The sequence below is a fragment of the Mesoplodon mirus genome (assembly GCF_964341445.2).
Source record: "Mesoplodon mirus genome assembly, chromosome: 16".
Classification (NCBI taxonomy): domain Eukaryota; kingdom Metazoa; phylum Chordata; class Mammalia; order Artiodactyla; family Ziphiidae; genus Mesoplodon; species Mesoplodon mirus.
In genome coordinates this window covers 6,435,750-6,453,425 of record NC_138992.1, presented here as the reverse complement: position 1 = coordinate 6,453,425, position 17,676 = coordinate 6,435,750, and the positions used below count along the sequence as shown (strand labels likewise).

The 17,676-nt window shown below is 43.3% G+C and overlaps 1 protein-coding gene across 3 annotated transcripts in view; it reads left to right on the top strand.

Moving 5' to 3' along the window:
* KHDRBS3 (KH RNA binding domain containing, signal transduction associated 3) overlaps window positions 1-17,676 on the top strand; it is a 163,164-nt gene that overhangs the window by 68,123 nt on the left and 77,365 nt on the right. For all 3 annotated transcript variants that reach the window (XR_014291555.1, XM_082600758.1, XM_082600759.1), the window contains exons 3-4: window positions 6,523-6,639; window positions 13,232-13,378. Coding sequence is in view for 2 of the 3 variants with exons in the window: in XM_082600758.1 (XP_082456884.1) it covers window positions 6,523-6,639; window positions 13,232-13,378 (264 nt within the window). In the remaining variant the exon portion in view is untranslated. The remainder of the gene's footprint in view (window positions 1-6,522; window positions 6,640-13,231; window positions 13,379-17,676) is intronic.

The window sequence follows — 17,676 nt, the reverse complement described above, 5'->3', positions numbered from 1 at the left end:
ACCTTGGCACTTCAGCATTAGTTTGTATTCTGTTCTGTTTTCTTCCTGTTTTAAGGGTGAGAGTGATGTTCTTTACGAGCTCTACATCTGAGCTGAAATGGGTAGGTCTTGGAACACGGTAATTTTGAGAAGCTGAAATGAGTCCAGAATGGCTAAAGTCAAAAGCAGGAGAGTGGTGAGGCTGGGGAGGTGAGCAAGAGCTGTGCTGGAGAGGGCCTTGCACAGCAGTTCCAGGGCATGAGGACTTACTCGAAGGGGAGTCGGACAGTCCTGTTTGAAACAGAGATATAACAAGGTCACCTTTGGGTTAAGACCTCTCTGCTGATCCAGGGAGATAGAAGTGGATACAGAGATGGAATTCTGCAGTGGGCAAGGTGGGGGATGGTGATGGCGGGACTAGTGGTTGTGGTGAGGCTACAGGAAAATAGGCAGGTTTAAGAGAGATTTAGGAGGTAACACTGTTACGATGTAATGCACTGATTCACCGGACATTGACTGAATGCCCTCGCCCCACAGGTGTTGGATCAGTGACTGCAAAAGGCCTCGTCACTGCCCTCGTGGAATGAATGTCAGGTTTCTGGCTTGAGTTGCTGCATGGACGGTAGTGCCATTTGCTGGGAAGAATAACGTGTTTGCTGCTGCTACGTTGGCAGAGATTACAAGTTCAGTTTTAGTGTTGAGTTAGAGGTCGATAAAGCATCCCTTTGTTAGACTAATCACCTTTTTGGTGAGCACCAAATTAAGGGAAACGTTTTAATGGAGACAGTGACATGTCCTTGATTGAGGCTTAGTTGTTTATGAAATGACAGCTTAACTGTAATTGTCCCCATGGAACAGTGTCATGTCACAAATGTAGTGTAGATCAATTAAAGCTAGTTCTTCCTTGATCTTTACTGGGGAAGAACATAATTATTGGATCTTATCCGTTATGTGGTAAAACGCAAATATACTGTACGTTGGTTTACCATCTTCATTATCATTTGAAAAGTTTCCTATTTACAATTGTAACATTTGTAATACGATAGTATATTTGTCATATAGTAATTGGCATCTGGAGAAAAATCATTGGTCTTGGAAATAACACTTTTACCTTCTATTCAAATCTGCGCACAAATGAAATCATTAGTAAAAATGAAGGCTGGAATGTATTAGGTTCTTACTGTCTGTCTTGCCAATACACTCATCAAATAGAGAACAAATCCTGACTTGAGGAAGGACAGACTTTGTATTTGGAAGGGTTTCTGGAAGATCAGGGAAAGGGCTGCTGTTGTCACAGGGAGAACTCTGAGCCTGAGGCCTGTCAGCGTCTCAGAGGTCAGACCACAGCGAGAGTGGACGAGGCCGGGAAGGTGCAGGACAGGACGGGCGGCAGAGAGTGTCTCGCCCAAGGCTGGTCCCTGCGAGCAGAGGGCCTGTCGCAGAGGCCTGTGCCGGCCCAGGTTGCCTGTGTGAGGAGAGCACAGAAGCGTAACTGAGGTCTGACCGCGTCGGGTTAGGGGACGTTCTCTGATCAGTGGAGACAGAAAGAGCAGCTGATCTTTTATGGCGCAAAGAAAGGAGGGGTCTGTGCCCGGGCTAGAGAAGCAAGGGGCCGCCCGCGTCTGGGGAAGAGTAGTTCTCCGCAGTGAGCCGCTCCCAGGAGTGCAGAGTGTGCGCGGGCCCAGGTGACGTTGAGTGGGTCCCAGCCCTCAGCGCTGGACGCGCTACCTCTTCATCTCACGATGCCCCTTCAGCGTAACGACCCCCGTGAACCGCAGCCGTGGTAGACTCGGTGGGGCTGAGGACACTGCTGGGGTCACACCGCGGGCGAGAGGGAGCCCTCGACGTGCCTCAGAGGTCGGGAGCGGGTGGACCGGACCCTCGGTGGGTCGTAGAACTCGGCAGATCGGACGGCTGTGCTGCTCAGCTGCTCATTTAAAGTCTGAACCGTGCTCAGCCCGTAGGCCCTGTCGCAGGTACAGGCCGTGGTGGGCTTCAGGGGTGCGTGTGTGTGGGGGTATCTTCTAGAACCCCTGGAGGAATTGAACTTGCGATCTGAGGGGGACAGCAGCTAGGGCTTCGAGCCGAAGAAGCAGCGTCAACAGCAGGGCTGTGGCTGCTCCTTTCCGCCAGCGGGGCTTCTGAACAGGCACGACTGACGTTGTACCCAGGCCCCCTCCTCGCTGTGAAGGGCGGCCCCAACCCTGCTGATGTGTGACCGCTGGGCCTTTGGCCACTAATGCAGTGGTGGCCCACGGTCACTGTCACCAGGTACTCTGGCCACCTCCAGACGCCTGCCGGGGAGGCGACGCAGCCTGCGTGGAGACCCCCGTCAGGCAACCAAGCCCGTCGCCGTTGTGTGGCTCAGCTGTGCAGACGGTCAGCGTCCACATGCCTGGTTCTGCCTCACACCCCGACTCCCAGACAGAGCTCAACCCCTCGACACGCCTGGGTGGCCTGGGTGCGGCCGTGTTGTTCCAGGTGGTGGCTTCTCGGCAGCCTTGTACATGTACAAGGTGGGCGTTGTTCACCCCAATTTATGTATGTTCACGATAGTTAAATTCATCCATTCATTACTTACTGATTTGTCAGCACAGAGAGTGCACAGTCTGCCGGCTGCTCTGCTAGGTGACTTTTGTGCATTTTCGTATTAATTCATACATCAGGCGCCCGCAGTAAGCGGTTGACCCCTGTGTCGTGGATGAGGCGTCTGCGACTCACGAGGGTAACTTGACCCGGGCGATGGAACTAATAGGCAGTGTGTGGTGACAAAGAGAGCAGAAGTGCTTCCGAGGGTCAAGATGCGCGTTTGTATACTTTTTGTGAGCAGAAGACTAATAGAAGTTAAATGGAGAAAGAAAACTTCAGATAAAATACTCTTCCTTCTTATATGGAATCTCGTGGTTTTATGTTTTATCAAGTGACTTTGAGTAAATCATATCTTTCTGTGGACTTCAGTTTCCTCAGTATGAAATTAGATGTTTGGATTGGATGTTTTCTAAGGTCTCTTAATTTTTATTAATTGGGAGATATTTAACTGTTACAGACGTGATATAAATACGGTTGTTTGAATACAAATTAATTTTTATGCTATCCTTGAAACCTAAAATGAATATAAGTGAATTAAAAAGGCAATGATCTGTGAAGATAAGAATGGGAGTGTGAGACAACAATGGACAAACGATGTTAGTAAAATCTGGTGCTGCACTGTATTTACAATAGCCAGGACATGGAAGCAACCTAAGTGTCCATCGACAGAGGAATGGATAAAGAAGATGTGGCACATATATACAGTGGAATCCTACTCAGCCATAAAAAGAAACGAAATTGAGTTATTTGTAGTAAGGTGGATGGACCTAGAGTCTGTCATACATAGTGAAGTAAGTCAGAAAGAGAAAGACAAATACCGTATGCTAACACATATATATGGAATCTAAAAAACAAACAAAAAAGGTTCTGAAGAACCTAGGGGCAGGACAGGAATAAAGATGCAGACGTAGAAAATGGACTTGAGGACGTGGTGGCGGGGGAAGGGTAAGCTGGGATGAAGTGAGAAAGTGGCATGGACATATATACATTACCAAACGTAAAATAGATAGCTAGTGGGAAGCAGCCACATAGCACAGGGAGATCAGCTCGGTGCTTTGTGACCACCTAGAGGGGTGGGATAGGGAGGGTGGGAGGGAGGGAGACGCAAGAGGGAAGAGATATGGGAACATATGTATATGTATAGCTGATTCACTTTGTGATACAGCAGAAACTAACACACCATTGTAAAGCAATTGTACTCCAATAAAGATGTTTGAAAAAAAGAAAAAAAATTTTGGTGGCTGCAAAATACATGGATAAATGGTAATGACTTTCTCTGGTAAAGACCAGAGAAAGCAGAATCCTGAGCTTGCAGGGCAAGAGAAAGCCAACCAGAAACGTGCCTGTCAGTGTGGGAAAACCTCGAGAAGACTTGGGAATTGTAGATACCAGTTAGCTGCATGTGAATTTATGGGGTGGAACTGACAAGAGGGAACTTGGTGTAAAGTGTGCATGGAAGTAGTTAGACCCCTGGATCCTCTCCCCAGCTGAGAAACCCAGGCGTCTGCCCCTCTGAACCTAGCAACAGATGAGAGATTTCCTGAAGAGTTTGAATAAGAGAAACTTTAGGTTCTGAGACCCAGATGGATACAGCTGAGGGCTACAGTGAGATGCCACACTGAAAATGTGGGAATTATTTCCTTTAAATAGAGGTGTGTGTGCTTCGTAATGGGATTCTTCGTATTCTGGCAGCCAGGCTTATATACCTCCTCCTAGGAAGTTGGGGAATTCCTATTCAGGGAAATGCCTAGCCCAAGGAAAAAGAAATACAGATATTGATATTTGAGTAGCTTTGGGTGAGAAAACTGGGCTGCTGTGTTGCAGTGAATTGTTATGTCCAGTTGTCAGATTGCATGTATGAAAGCAGAACATCCAGTTAGCCTGTTAGAGCCTCAGTTTAAAATTTTTAGAAACAAATAGCAGAGGATTACCAGTCACGTGAGGAAAGGCCATAGTGTAGCAAGAAACAGAGTCTCAGAACGTGGAGGGTAAGGGGAATCTGTGGGAAGAAGCAGGCTCTGTGAGCTCTGCGGCGTCCGGGAGGGGACAGCTACCGCCACTGACGCCTCAAGAGGATAAGAATTTGTATCACTTCCATGAAATGTCTCCAAAGTGCCATAAGGAAGGGACAGATATAAGAAAATGCTGTTAGTAGTGAAACATGTGGTGGCAGAAATGAGAGAATCAGTAGATACGTATGAAACGTAATTAAGTCTCCAGAAGGTAAGACAGAGAGAGGTGAAGGAGAGAGGAAAAATCAGAGAAACTTAGAGATCCAACTCAGGAGGCCCAATATCTGATAGTAGGATTTCCAGAAAGATAAAGCAGAGAAAACAGGGAACAAGAATGAGGGAGGGTGGGTTGAGACATTGATTCCCCCCCCCCCACCTTGTAGTGTTATTTGATATTTTAAACTCTGTAGACCTCACTTCTATATTTTTTAAGTAATTTACTTAAAATTAAATTTTAAAAAATGACATGTAAAGGTTAAAAATAGATCATTTAGTTTTTGTTGAAGACCAATAAAATTGAAAGTGGGCAAGGAAAAAATACCATTTTGATTTTTTAAAAGTACATATTTCAGGGGGCCTCCCTGGTGGCGCAGTGGTTGAGAGTCCGCCTGCCGATGCAGGGGATACGGGTTCGTGCCCCGGTCTGGGAGGATCCCATATGCCGTGGAGCGGCTGGGCCCGTGAGCCATGGCCGCTGAGCCTGCGCATCCGGAGCCTGCGCATCCGGAGCCTGTGCTCCGCAACGGGAGAGGCCACAACAGTGAGAGGCCCGCGTACGGGAAAAAAAAAAAAAAAAAAAAAAAAAAAAGAAAAGAGTAAAAGTACATATTTCAGGAAAATTACTTTAATTACCATAGTTAGAGACATGAGGAACGATTTTCTCTTAAAAATAGCAACAGCACAGCAGTGGCATGGAAGGTGGCTCATGGAAGGTGGCTGATATCACAGCAGCACCTACATGAGTTTGTGATCAAGAATCCTGCCAAAGAGAAGAGTTTCTCTCGTGGTAACTAGGGCTGACTTTCTATTTGGAAGCAAGAAGAATTCATAATTATTGGAAGGCTTTTAGAAGTTGTGTGAAATTCTTGTCAATAATTATTTCATTCAGTTGTATGTATTTATTCTCTATTAATGTGCTAAGCATTGTTCTAAATGATTTGATTATGTTGACCCGTTTAATCCTCAAAATACCCTGCAAGGGGAGGTCCTGTTGCTGTTCATCATTCCCACTTTACAGATGAGGAAACCAATGTCTAGTGACCCCGAGCCCAGGGTCACTCAGCAGGAAAATGGAAAAGCCAGGTTTTACAACCATGGCAGTCTATCCTCAGAGTCCGTAGTACCCTTAATTAATTCACTGCTACTCTGCATGCTGAATAAAGAACCCTCCGCATCCAGGCTAAATAGATAGGTGGATTTTGTCATAAAGCTTTGGTCAGCCACTGGAAGCGTAGCACTCATCTAGGACAGTGCACTCAGTGGTTGATTAACCGAGGCTTAAGTGCTGACCAGGTAGAAGAACCCAGACACTCCATGGTGACCAGTTTAGTGCACATTATAGGACACTGGGTGTTGTTTTTCCTTACCAGCAGTCTAGTTCCAGCACTGTTCGTGGTTCATACTGAATGTGTGCTGAAATTGTCAGGATGGCAACTAAGGAATTCTGGGAATTAACTTCATCTATTGATACAATTTGTAAAATACAGCCATCACTGAAGTGATTTGGTAGAAAGAAATACATCTTTGTTTGTTTGTTTGTTTGTTTTAGCCCTGTTTTATGTGGTTTGTGGGAAACATAGGGTGACGCATGTAGCAGGAACTTAAATACTTGCCACTAGTCAATGATGTGTAGCATACTGACTGCAGTGTTTCCTAAAATTCAAGAAATAAATTATTTTCCTCAGATATGAATGTTACAAATTTGTTGTTTCGTTTCTCCTAGTTCAACTTTGTGGGAAAACTTTTGGGGCCACGTGGCAATTCTCTGAAGCGCTTACAAGAAGAAACCTTGACAAAAATGTCCATCCTTGGAAAAGGCTCCATGAGAGACAAGGCAAAGGTAATACTTATTATAAACAATGGCTACTTTTTTAGTCATGTTATATAATGTACTTTTAGATCATCCATGGTATTAGTATATATGATATAAAAGCTAACTAGGACCTCAAATGAAATTATGTGAAAATGCTATATATAGTGATATATTTGTGATACTATTTAGAAAATTCAGTCACTCTGGCCAGTTTCAGAATATACAGTATCTTAAACCAAAATCTGTAACTATTATTTTTATTTATAGAGTGGAATTGTAGCACCTGTGCTTTTGATTCTAGAAGCAATACCTTCTAGAAAGTACAGTGGTATTGAAATTATCATGAAGAGAAATAAAAGTTATCTATAGTCTCACCATCACTATTTGCATTTTAGATGAGTACTTTCAGGTCTTTTTTTCTACGCCTGTGTTTCATATTGTTGACTTTATAAAGTATATGCTTTTATTTGCTCTTTTTGCCTTTCTTTTGATATCCTATGCATTTTACCAAGTTAAAATTGATTGTAAATGTTTTAATAATTACTTCCTATTCTAACACATAGTTCTTCGTGCATTTATTCACATAACTGCCTCCTCTTCTAAATAAGCTAAAATTACTGAGTTATTTTTATTGATCACTTTCTTAAATATACCAATTCTGAAAGGAATGTTCACATTTCATAGTGTACTGTCGCTTATGTTGTTCTATTATTACTTCGTTGTTCTCATTATTAAAAGATTTATATTACAGAGAACAAAATCCACATTGAGTGATCACTTTCCATGAAATGATTGTGTCAGACAAAAAAGTCATTTAGACAAAATCCAGCCTCCTCACAAAAAAGTCCATTTAACAATAGCTTTTATAATTAAAAAAAAAAAGGTCACCGTTCGTTTATTGAACAGCCACAGTGAGTCAGGCACTCTGTGAGACATTTTACATGCATTACTCCATGTTATCCTTGGAAAAATGATGACAGATACATAATATTTTCCTTAGTTTATGTAAGAAAAGTGAGATTCAGAGAAACTAAATATATTATTGGGTTAATCAGGGAAGTTCATTATATTATTTGACTAAAACATGGCTAGATGTCAGACTCATATGGGATGCTGTTTAAAAATAGAGTCCCGGACTTCCCTGGTGGTCCAGTGGTTAAGATTCTGCACTTCCACTGCAGGGGGCATGGGTTCGATCCCTGGTTGGGGAACTAAGACCCTGCTTGCTGCACAGTGTGCCCCCCCCCCAAAAAAAAATATGTGTGTGTGTGTGTGTGTGTGTGTGTGTGTGTGTGTGTGTGTGTGTGTGTGTGTGTGTGTATAGAGAGAGTGAGTGAGTGAGTCCCATGCACCAACCTGTTTAGGGTGAAACCTCAAAATGAATTTCCAGTAGGTGTTTAAAAGATTCTAATGCATGGCCAGGTTAGGTTGACTGCTCACTAAACATCACTGTCTCAAATGATGTTACTCTGATTCCCTGACTCATCTATTCTGGCAGTAGGAGCAAGTGGAACTATGTATTGGTCAGTTGGTCAGAAATTATCTGTATCTAGTTGGAAAGTATCCCATCCTTGCTGCTATCTTAATGAAGTTTTCAGGAAGGCCATCTGGTAATGAGGTCCATGATATGACCAGTGAAGCCCATAGACTCTGTGCTGCTCTTGTTTGTTACTAAGGGAGTTCCTTGGTGAGAAGCAACATTTTGTGCTATGGCGGCAGTGATCAGGGCCCCCACAGATCCTTTTACAGGTAGAAAGGAAGCAGGGAAGGCAAGTCTTTAGCCAGATTATGTGTCCACAAATAGCAAGTGCCTGGCTGTGCGTTTAATGAAAGGGATCCTAAATGGCATCAGCTCGCTAGCAGGGCTGCGTGGTCCTCCCAGATCATGTTGCCGTTTTACGGGCTGGTGGGTCTCTGCTGCTGGCGTATTAGGCAGTCAGCAGTGGCAGTAGCCTGGAATCCTTTTTGAGGGGAATCCGTGTGGTGGGGTAATGCATAACCGCTCTCCCTGTGAGGGTGGGACGAACTGGGAGATTGGGATTGACGTATACACGCTACTACATATAAAATAGGTAACTAATGAGAACCTACTGTATAGCACAGGGAACTCCACTCAGTGCTCTGTGGTGACCTAATGAATGGGAAGGAAACCAAAAAAAGAGTGGATATATGTATACATATAACTGATTCACTTTGCTGTACAGCAGAAACTAACACAACATTGTGGAGCAACTGTACCCCACTAAAAATTAAAACAAACAAACAAACAAAACAAGACCTCTTTCCCTGTCACCATAGGTACTTTGTTCATGAGTCCTCTGAGTGGCAGTGAGGCGGCTGGGGAATGAGGCGCTTTGACCTCTGCTGCAGTGGGTCCCCTTGGCTGCCTGGTCACGAGTGCGGGCTCTGCCCCACACGGGGCTCCCTGTTCTTACACACTCGGGCCTCTTCCCAGACCACTTACCACCCCTTCACTCATCCTCTCATTTCTGTGTCCTTGACCACATGGGTCAGCAAGTCAATAGGGGGATTCTGCAAGTGGCTGATCATTTACATCCCATCAGGACACCTAGAAACTGAGGAAGTAGCATAGTCCATTGGGCCCGCTGTCAAGGGCCTAGGAGCAGAAGTCCTTCACCTCTTGACCCCTTAAACCCCACTTCCATCAGTGGCCTTCAGTGGGGCAGCATTTGCTTAGAGCCAAGCCTGTGAATCCTCAAACTGCGTGAGTATTTCTTCATCTCAGTGTGCAATCATTCTAGTAAGAGGTCCCCGATCCTTATCAGGAAGACTGGGAGGAAGTGTCCAGTGCATACACACCAGGAGACGTTACAGTTTCTGTACTCACTCAGCCTTCTCCTCTAGATTTAGCCTAGCTCTTTTGTTCTCTGCATCCCTGGGGCAAGCAGGGATCTGATCTTAGCCCAGGAGGTGATAAAGGGTAGCAGTGGTAAAGCATGAGAATTGTCATCTCCTTTCAGGGAACTACCTTGGCTGTTCGAGGCAGGCTTCTGCCAGTGTGGAAGGCTCAGTGGGACTTCAGCGTTCGTATACTCAGGAGTTATTTGAATCTTTCCAAATGTTGCCAGTCCAGCTCTCAGATTTTCACTGTCCTCCGGACACCGTCCTAAGTCTCCCATAGCGATGACCAGGCAACGTGCTGGTCGTTAGCACACGCCTGAGCTCTGCCTGGTCTGTTGACTCCATCGGCCTGTGGCCATAAGCAGTAAAACCTTCCGGGATACTTCTGGCTCTTTGGGCCTTGAACTGATAATGCCAAGTGCTGAGTCTGTCATTTCCTTCTTCAAGTTCTTCAATACAGTAGAAACAGCCCCTTTCACCCCACCCGGCCCACCATGTCTCCTTCTCGCCCGTCATACTGTGCCAGGTGGTCCATCAGTTACACCTTCAAAAGCATTTCACTGACAGTAACCACAGGTGATAATTTAAGTAGACAGGTGTCCCATCTGCTGTATCGTAATCAGATGCTCACTGCCTGAACTCTTGAATACTGATTTCAGTTGATCCTTTTTACTAATTTTTAGTCTACAGAAAATTCTCAGTCAACAATGTTTATTTCTAAAGAGATTTCCGTTCCATAGTATTAAAATCTCATCCTTTTAGATATTCAAGGTGTTCACCATTTAAATTCTAATGTGAACGTAATTCATTTTCTTTTTGTATTTGCTGCACTGATGATATTATAGGGGTCATTACTGACACGTATCAGGTGGTTGTGTAGCATAATAATCACCATAATGCTACGGTCTGTGGAGCCTTCGGTTTGTGCAAACGTGCTAGACGTTTTGCCCACCTTATCTATGTTATAGAATAATAGAATAATTAATAGTGTTGTTAGGTAATAATAGTTATCATTACTGTATTTATCATTGAGTGCTTATTATGTGGTAGGCATAATTCTAAAGACTTCTTGTGTCTTCCACATTACTACAACTCCTTTATTACTAAGAATGACTGTTATAATCACTCCTTTATTACTACAACAACCCTTTGAGCAGTAGGTACTACACTATTATTATCCATTTTAAAATCATCTCTTCAGGATGAGGATAAAGTAATGTGACCAGTTGTTGGATTTGGGGTTTGAACACAGTCTGTGTTCTTCCCCAAACACTGCATTGCCTCTCATCATTAACCCAAGAAGTAACCTGGTCATAACTGCTCAGTCTATGGAGCCTGCGTGACAGCTGTGGTTATGGTAAGAAGGCCTTCCTTTTCCAGCTTAGGTTTGTAATAGCAAGGAGAATGTTTGCCTATGAATCAACAATTATAATCTCTCATTAAAAGCATTAGTTTGGTGCATGTTAGAAAAAGATAAGAAATGTTCATTTCAGTAGATCATGCTTTCTAAGATGAACTACTGTGCACAGAATCCAGTTTCTAAAACTTCAGCTGTGAAAGGCAGAGTCAGATCAAAGGATTGAAAATGTTCTGATTAGAACAAGAACTAGTCCACCGTTGGCATGAAAGAATAGTCATTTTCTTTTTTTTTAAATTTATTTATTTTTGGCTGCGTTGGGTCTTCGTTGCTGCGCATGGGCTTTCTCTAGTTGTGGCGAGCGGGGGCTACTCTTCGTTGCGGTGTGCAGGCTTCTCATTGCGGTGGCTTCTCTTACTGCGGAGCACGGGCTCTAGGCATGCGGGCTTCAGTAGTTGTGGCTCGCGGGCTCTAGAGCGCAGGCTCAGTAGTTGTGGCACACAGGCTTAGTTGCCCTGTGGCATGTGGGATCTTCCCGGACCAGGGCTCAAACCCGTGTCCCCTGCATCGGCAGGCGGATTCTTAACCACTGCGCCACCAGGGAAGCCCCAATAGTCCTTTTCATACTTGACAAATTTTGAAGGAAATGCGTAGGATATTATGGTAGCTTATGTTTGCTCTCCCTTCAAATATATTTTTCTTCTTTTCTTTCAGTTTCTGGCCCACTTTCCATAAATGTGAAGGAGACTAGCATTTACTGAGTGCCTGCCACGTAGAAGGCAGTATCCTGGGCACTATATATACTGTCTCCTGGGCCAGGCCTTTACACAAGCTGCCTTTTTAGTCTTCTCAGTGGACCTACATTAATATACATATGTTAACATCAAATTGATTTTGCAAACTAAGTGTTGGATTACATGTAATCTGTTCAAACTCACACACACAGCTGGTGACCACCATGGCTAAAATACAGGTTTATCTAACTCTAAATCCCCTGCCCTTTTCATGCTCTATATTTTGATCCGTCTTTTCTTTGTAAAAATTCAGATTAATTAAGTAACAAAAGTTGAAGCCTTAAGGGGTGAAGTCAAGGGTGTGTGTGCCTCCTTGTCCTCTTGGCTAATTTTGGAATCAACAGGTGCTGTTGCCAGGAATCCCTGGGTTCTCTCTCCTACGGGGTGGGTTTCTTGGAGAAGCTGGAAGGTTTCCTTCCTTTTAGAAGTCACTCTAGGTATAGGTTCCTACTCATCTTTTTTTGTTTGTTTGTTTTTGTTTTGTTTTGTTTTTGCGGTATGCGGGCCTCTCACTGTTGTGGCCTCTCCCGTTGCGGAGCACAGGCTCCGGATGCGCAGGCCCAGCGGCCATGGCTCACGGGCCCAGCCGCTCCGCGGCATATGGGATCCTCCCAGACCGGGGCACGAACCCGTATCCCCTGCATCGGCAGGCGGACTCTCAACCACTGCGCCACCAGGGAGGCCCCCTACTCATCTTAATCTGTCTGATTTTAATGTTGAGAACAAAGACTATTTGAGAAAGACAAAGAACCAGATTCTGTAATTGCTACTCTAACAAAGGCTTGTTAGAAAAAGATAATGGAGCAAAGTTAGTGGTCCCTTAATGATCTGCGGTTTTTTGCCCCCTGAATTTCATTATATCCACCAAAATTTTTTTAAACGTTTCTCATAACCATATAAAATCCTATAACAAAAATTTTCATTTATTCTATTCATTGTTTTATTCTGTATCGATAGAGTATAGTACCTGGCATGTAGAAATGTTTTTTGTATGAATGAGCAAATGAACATAGACATGAATAAATAGTATTTACCTATTCATTCAAAACTATTTGTTGAGCATCTACTATCTACCAAGCACTTTTCTAGACAAGGAGCATGCAGCACCAGACAAGACAATCATGGGTTCTGCTCCATGGTGATCACCTTAAGTGAGAAAAATTAGAAAATGGACGAGCAAAAAGTAAGGCAGTTTAGATAGTGGTAAGTGCTTTGTGACAGCTCAGGGGCACACAGGGTAGCCAGTGCAGAAGTGAGCTTGGTTGCTTGGCTAGTCTGAGGAACACAAAGCGGTTCTCTGGAGCGCCTGGAGGGGTTGGGCCGGGGAGTCTGCGGAGCCCATGGCCTTGGGGAGATGGCCGGAGGACTCCTGGGCCAGAGGCAGGACTTGAGACACCTCCCACAGCAGCAGGAAGCCTTTGGGGTTTCCATAAAGGCCTGGGGACAGCAAGATCAGATTTATGTTTTAAACTTTCTTCCTTAGGTGATGTTTGCTGTTGGGTGAACCTTTTGGGATAACCACGTGCCAGATAAGCTTGGGTAGTTTTTATTTTCTTTTTCTTTTCTTACAGTGACACCCTTTTAAACATGATTTTTCTTTTTTCAGGAAGAAGAGTTGAGGAAAAGTGGAGAAGCAAAGTACTTCCACCTCAATGATGATCTCCATGTTCTGATTGAAGTGTTTGCCCCGCCAGCAGAAGCCTATGCCCGGATGGGACATGCTCTGGAGGAAATCAAAAAGTTCCTCATTCCTGTTAGTACAGTTTTTCTTGATAGTTAATTTGTACTTTAAAGTCCTCCCTTTGTTTTAATCCTTGACAGTTCTTATCAGTGATTGTTATTTGCATAGCGCTTTGTCTGTTACAGTGTCCCCGTGAATTACTTGGCATCATTCCTTCTTTACCTGTGAGGCCAGGGGTTTCTAAAGAGATTAGGTAATACTGCAAGAAAGTTGAAGAGCACAGTCACTGGTGTGCCTTTGGGGTCTCAGGCCCTGAGCCTTGCTGTGACACTCAGTCACCTCACAAATTCGTTGCTCTCGAGCGCGAGCTCGTTGGTGCGGTCCACGTGCCGAGCGCTGTGCTCCGTGTTGGTGTGTCGCCTGAGTAAGCGCAGCCCCGCAGGAGGCTTGTGTGGTTTAGGGGAGCGGAAGCACGTGGTTTCTGTGCAGCGTGAGGAATGCGTGAAGGTGACGGAGCAGCGGGCACAGAGAGGAAGGCACTGTGCGGGGGTTTATGTTTTGTTAACAGTTGATGGTCTTTTTTAATCCTTTTCAGACACCCTGACATTGCTGAGAATGTGATAATTTAAAGAGAATATGTCCCTATTTCCATTACAAAAGTTAATTTCGGTCTTTTGTATAATTTGCATGTTCTAGATTTAAAAAACAGAAACTTGAACACGTTGGCTCTTCAGACAGTTTGTTTCAGAGAAACTGTCGCATCTGCCAAACAGCTGTCTGGGATAAGACTGTTCAGCGATTCCCAGTGGTGTAGTAGATTGACTTACCTGCTGTAGCATGTGTCATGATGATGTTACCTGTGAGGAAGACTGTCATATGTATAGGGAAAGGACGTCTTAAATCATGATTGTCTTGGAAGAGCCAGGGCGTAAGACTATATTAAGTGTTTTAATTTGGGAGCTTAGCAGAGTTTTCATTAGTTCCCTCAAGCCAGTGTGATGATCCTATTATTCATTTAGTTTAAAAACAGAGTTTTTGAGTGCCCTCTATTTGATAGACACATGTGCACTAATAAAAGACATGGCCCCTTCCCTTATGGAGTTTATATAATGGGAGAGACAGGTAAGAATCAGATATTTATAAAAATGACTTTAAAATTGTAACTCGGACAAGACCAAAGAGAGGTTTAATGTCCTTGTGGTCATTCAGCGTGGACGAGGGAGTGCCGGCTTAGCCAAGTAGGGCAGACTCTGTTCTCCAAAGGTAGCAACAGCCGCCCTCCCACCCCATCACTTCACACTCTTCCACCAAGAGGTAGGCTCCAACTTCTTTCACCTTGAGTCTGAGCTGGCCAGAAAACTCTGCCTAACCCAAGGTCGCAAAGAATTTCTGCTGTGTTTTCTTCTTAATGTTTTATGGTATTAGCTCTTGCACTGAACTCTATGATCCACTTGAAGTTACTTTTTGTGTATGTGTTAGATTAGGATCTAAATATATCTTTTTCTATGTAGATATCCAGTTGTCCCAGCACCATATGTTAAAAAGACAATTCTGTCCCTATTGAATTGCCTTGGCACTATTGTTGAAGATTAACTGAATATAAACGTATGAATTTATTTCAGAATTCTCAGTTCTGTTCCATTGATTGATATACCTGTCCTTACGCCAGTACCATACTCTTAATTACTTCAGCCTTACAGCAAATTTTGAAATCCAGGTTGTGTAAGTTCTGCAAGTTTGTTCTTCTTTTTCACAATTGTTTTGGTCTCCTTTCTTCAAAATTACGTGAACATCCTTCACTGGTTTTCACGACTTTCCCCATCCTAGTGGAACTTATGCATCATCTGGGCTGGGGAGGAGGGGGTGGGAGCACTCCCAGACAAGATTGCCACAGACTCCCACTCTTCTTTCCAGAGTCCTGAAGTGGTTGTTTTTAACTCTTTGGTCAGCTTTTATTGTTGCTTTTTATGGAAAGGCTTTGTTGAGCTCCTTGCTTAGTTATCCTGAAAGTCCTGTGCTCTCTCATAGCCTTTAATTTTTTTTTTTTATTGACTTAGGTTGTTTTGGATCTCTGTCCGTATGAGCATATGTAAAGTTTCATTTCATTCTTTTTAATGTCTGCATAATATTTCATTATATGCGTGTTCCAGAATTTATTTAATTAGTCTTCAAATAATGGACACTTACTTCTTACAGATGATAATTCAAACAGTGATCCCAGGATTAACCTTGGACATAAATATTAGCATATTTGGGCAAATATGTCTGAAGAGTATATCTCTGGCTAGATAGAGAACCCACTGAGTTTTTAATAAATTACTTTTTTTTTTTTTTTTTTGCTGTATGCGGGCCTCTCACTGCCGCGGCCCCTCCCGCCGTGGATGCGCAGGCCCAACGGCCACGGCCCACGGGCCCAGCCGCTCCGCGGCACATGGGATCCCCCCGGACCGGGACACGAACCCGCGTCCCCCGCATCGGCAGGCGGACCCCCAACCACTGCGCCACCAGGGAAGCCCTAATAAATTACTTTTAATGATTTTATTTTAAGACTTTTTTCCTATTCTCCAGACTAACACATTTAGATAGATCCTAAACTTACTGGCTAGAGAAATCCCATTTACACATATTTAATTAGAATTCTAATCAATTTTCTACTCTTCATAATTGGTGACAATGTTGGTGTTAATGTTATAATAGTTTCACTTTTCAGATGGGGAGTTGAACTGATAATTTACTAATGACTAGTTTAAAATGTAAAATTGTAAAAATAATTTAGTCTGTAAGCTACCATATGTGATTTGGTTTCCCTACTGATCTAAAAACATTATTTCAAAGACCAATAAAATTGTAACTACAGTGTGTGTGTCAATAGTGTCTATCTGACATCAGAAGAAACAGTCACCTCACATTTAAAGAAGTTGTCTAAAATCACATAGCTGGTCAGCCTCATTGGGTAAATTCAGGCTTAACCTCAGAGGTGATTGACTCAGATTCAGTTTTTTTGTTTTTTGGGGTTTTTTTTTCCCTCCTAATTACACTGTCTGCTGTACTGTACTTTTACACAGATGATGTTTAAAATAGGCTTTAATTGTAGTTTTCGTGGCACCACTGTAAATCACCTAACTTTACTTAGAGCAATGCTTTTCTTTTTTTTATTTTTCTTTTTAAATTTTTAATTGTATTTTTGAATAAGGCCTCAGTTACCTTCTTTTCCCATGAATCAGTTTTAACCACATACAATTTTGTGTCGTGCCTCCTAACACTTTTCAACAGGGCCAATATTTAGCAGTTAGGTAGCACATTTTATTTAGAATGTGCTTTACAAATAATTTATTAATCACACATTTTTAGTAAAATGGTAAGGAGCATACTCTTAGTAGGCAGAACCCACCACGGATTCAGGGTTATCTGTCGGGAGCCTGCCCAGGGCCAGCCGTGATGACACACCCTTCTCTAATGTGTGGGGCCCCCCTTCCCACTTCTGTATCCATATCTTTAACTTCTGAATTTCCAGTTCCTATGTCTGATTGCTCTAGAAAAGCTCAGTTTTTGTGTGCTATAGACCATTGCAAACTCGACCTGTACAAAATTGTTAAATCATGATGTCACTTTGTTACTCTCCTTATCTTCCAGAAACCAGTCAGACTTCTTGACTTTGCTCATATACCCCCATATCCAATATTTTACCATTTCTAATAAAATTAGACATTATAAGTAACTCCGTATCTACCTTTCACCATCCTTCCCGCCACTTCCCTACTCCAGGCCATCTTTACCACATACTGGGATTACTTAAGTGCTTCCATCTGGTGTTTCTGCCTCCAGTGTGTTGTTTTTTCCTTTTAATACCTTTATTGAGATATAAATCACATGGCATAAAATTCACTCATATAAAGTATACAGTTCAGTGCCTTTTAGTATATTCACCGAGTTCTGCAACTGTCCCCCTAATCTATGCTGGGCCATTTGTATTACCTCCCAAAATGAACCTTGTAACCAACAGCCGTCACTCCCCATTCTTCTCCCACTTTCGGCAACCACTAATTAGTTTTTGCTCTTTTTACGCAGCTTTTATGGAGATGGAATTCAAATACCATACAGTTTACCCATAAGGTATACAGTTCATTGGATTATTGTATATTCACAGTTTTGTAACCGTGACTACAAACTGGTTTAGATTTTTATCATCCCCCAAAGGAGCTCCATACCCATTAGCAGTCCCTCCCATCTGGCTCCCCTACCTTCTCACACTCCTCTGTCTTACATAGCCACTAATTTCTCTCTCTAGATTTCCCTGGGGTTTTTTGACATTTTGTATAAAACACGTACAGTATGTGTAGTCTTTTGCCCTGACTTCTTTCACTTAACAT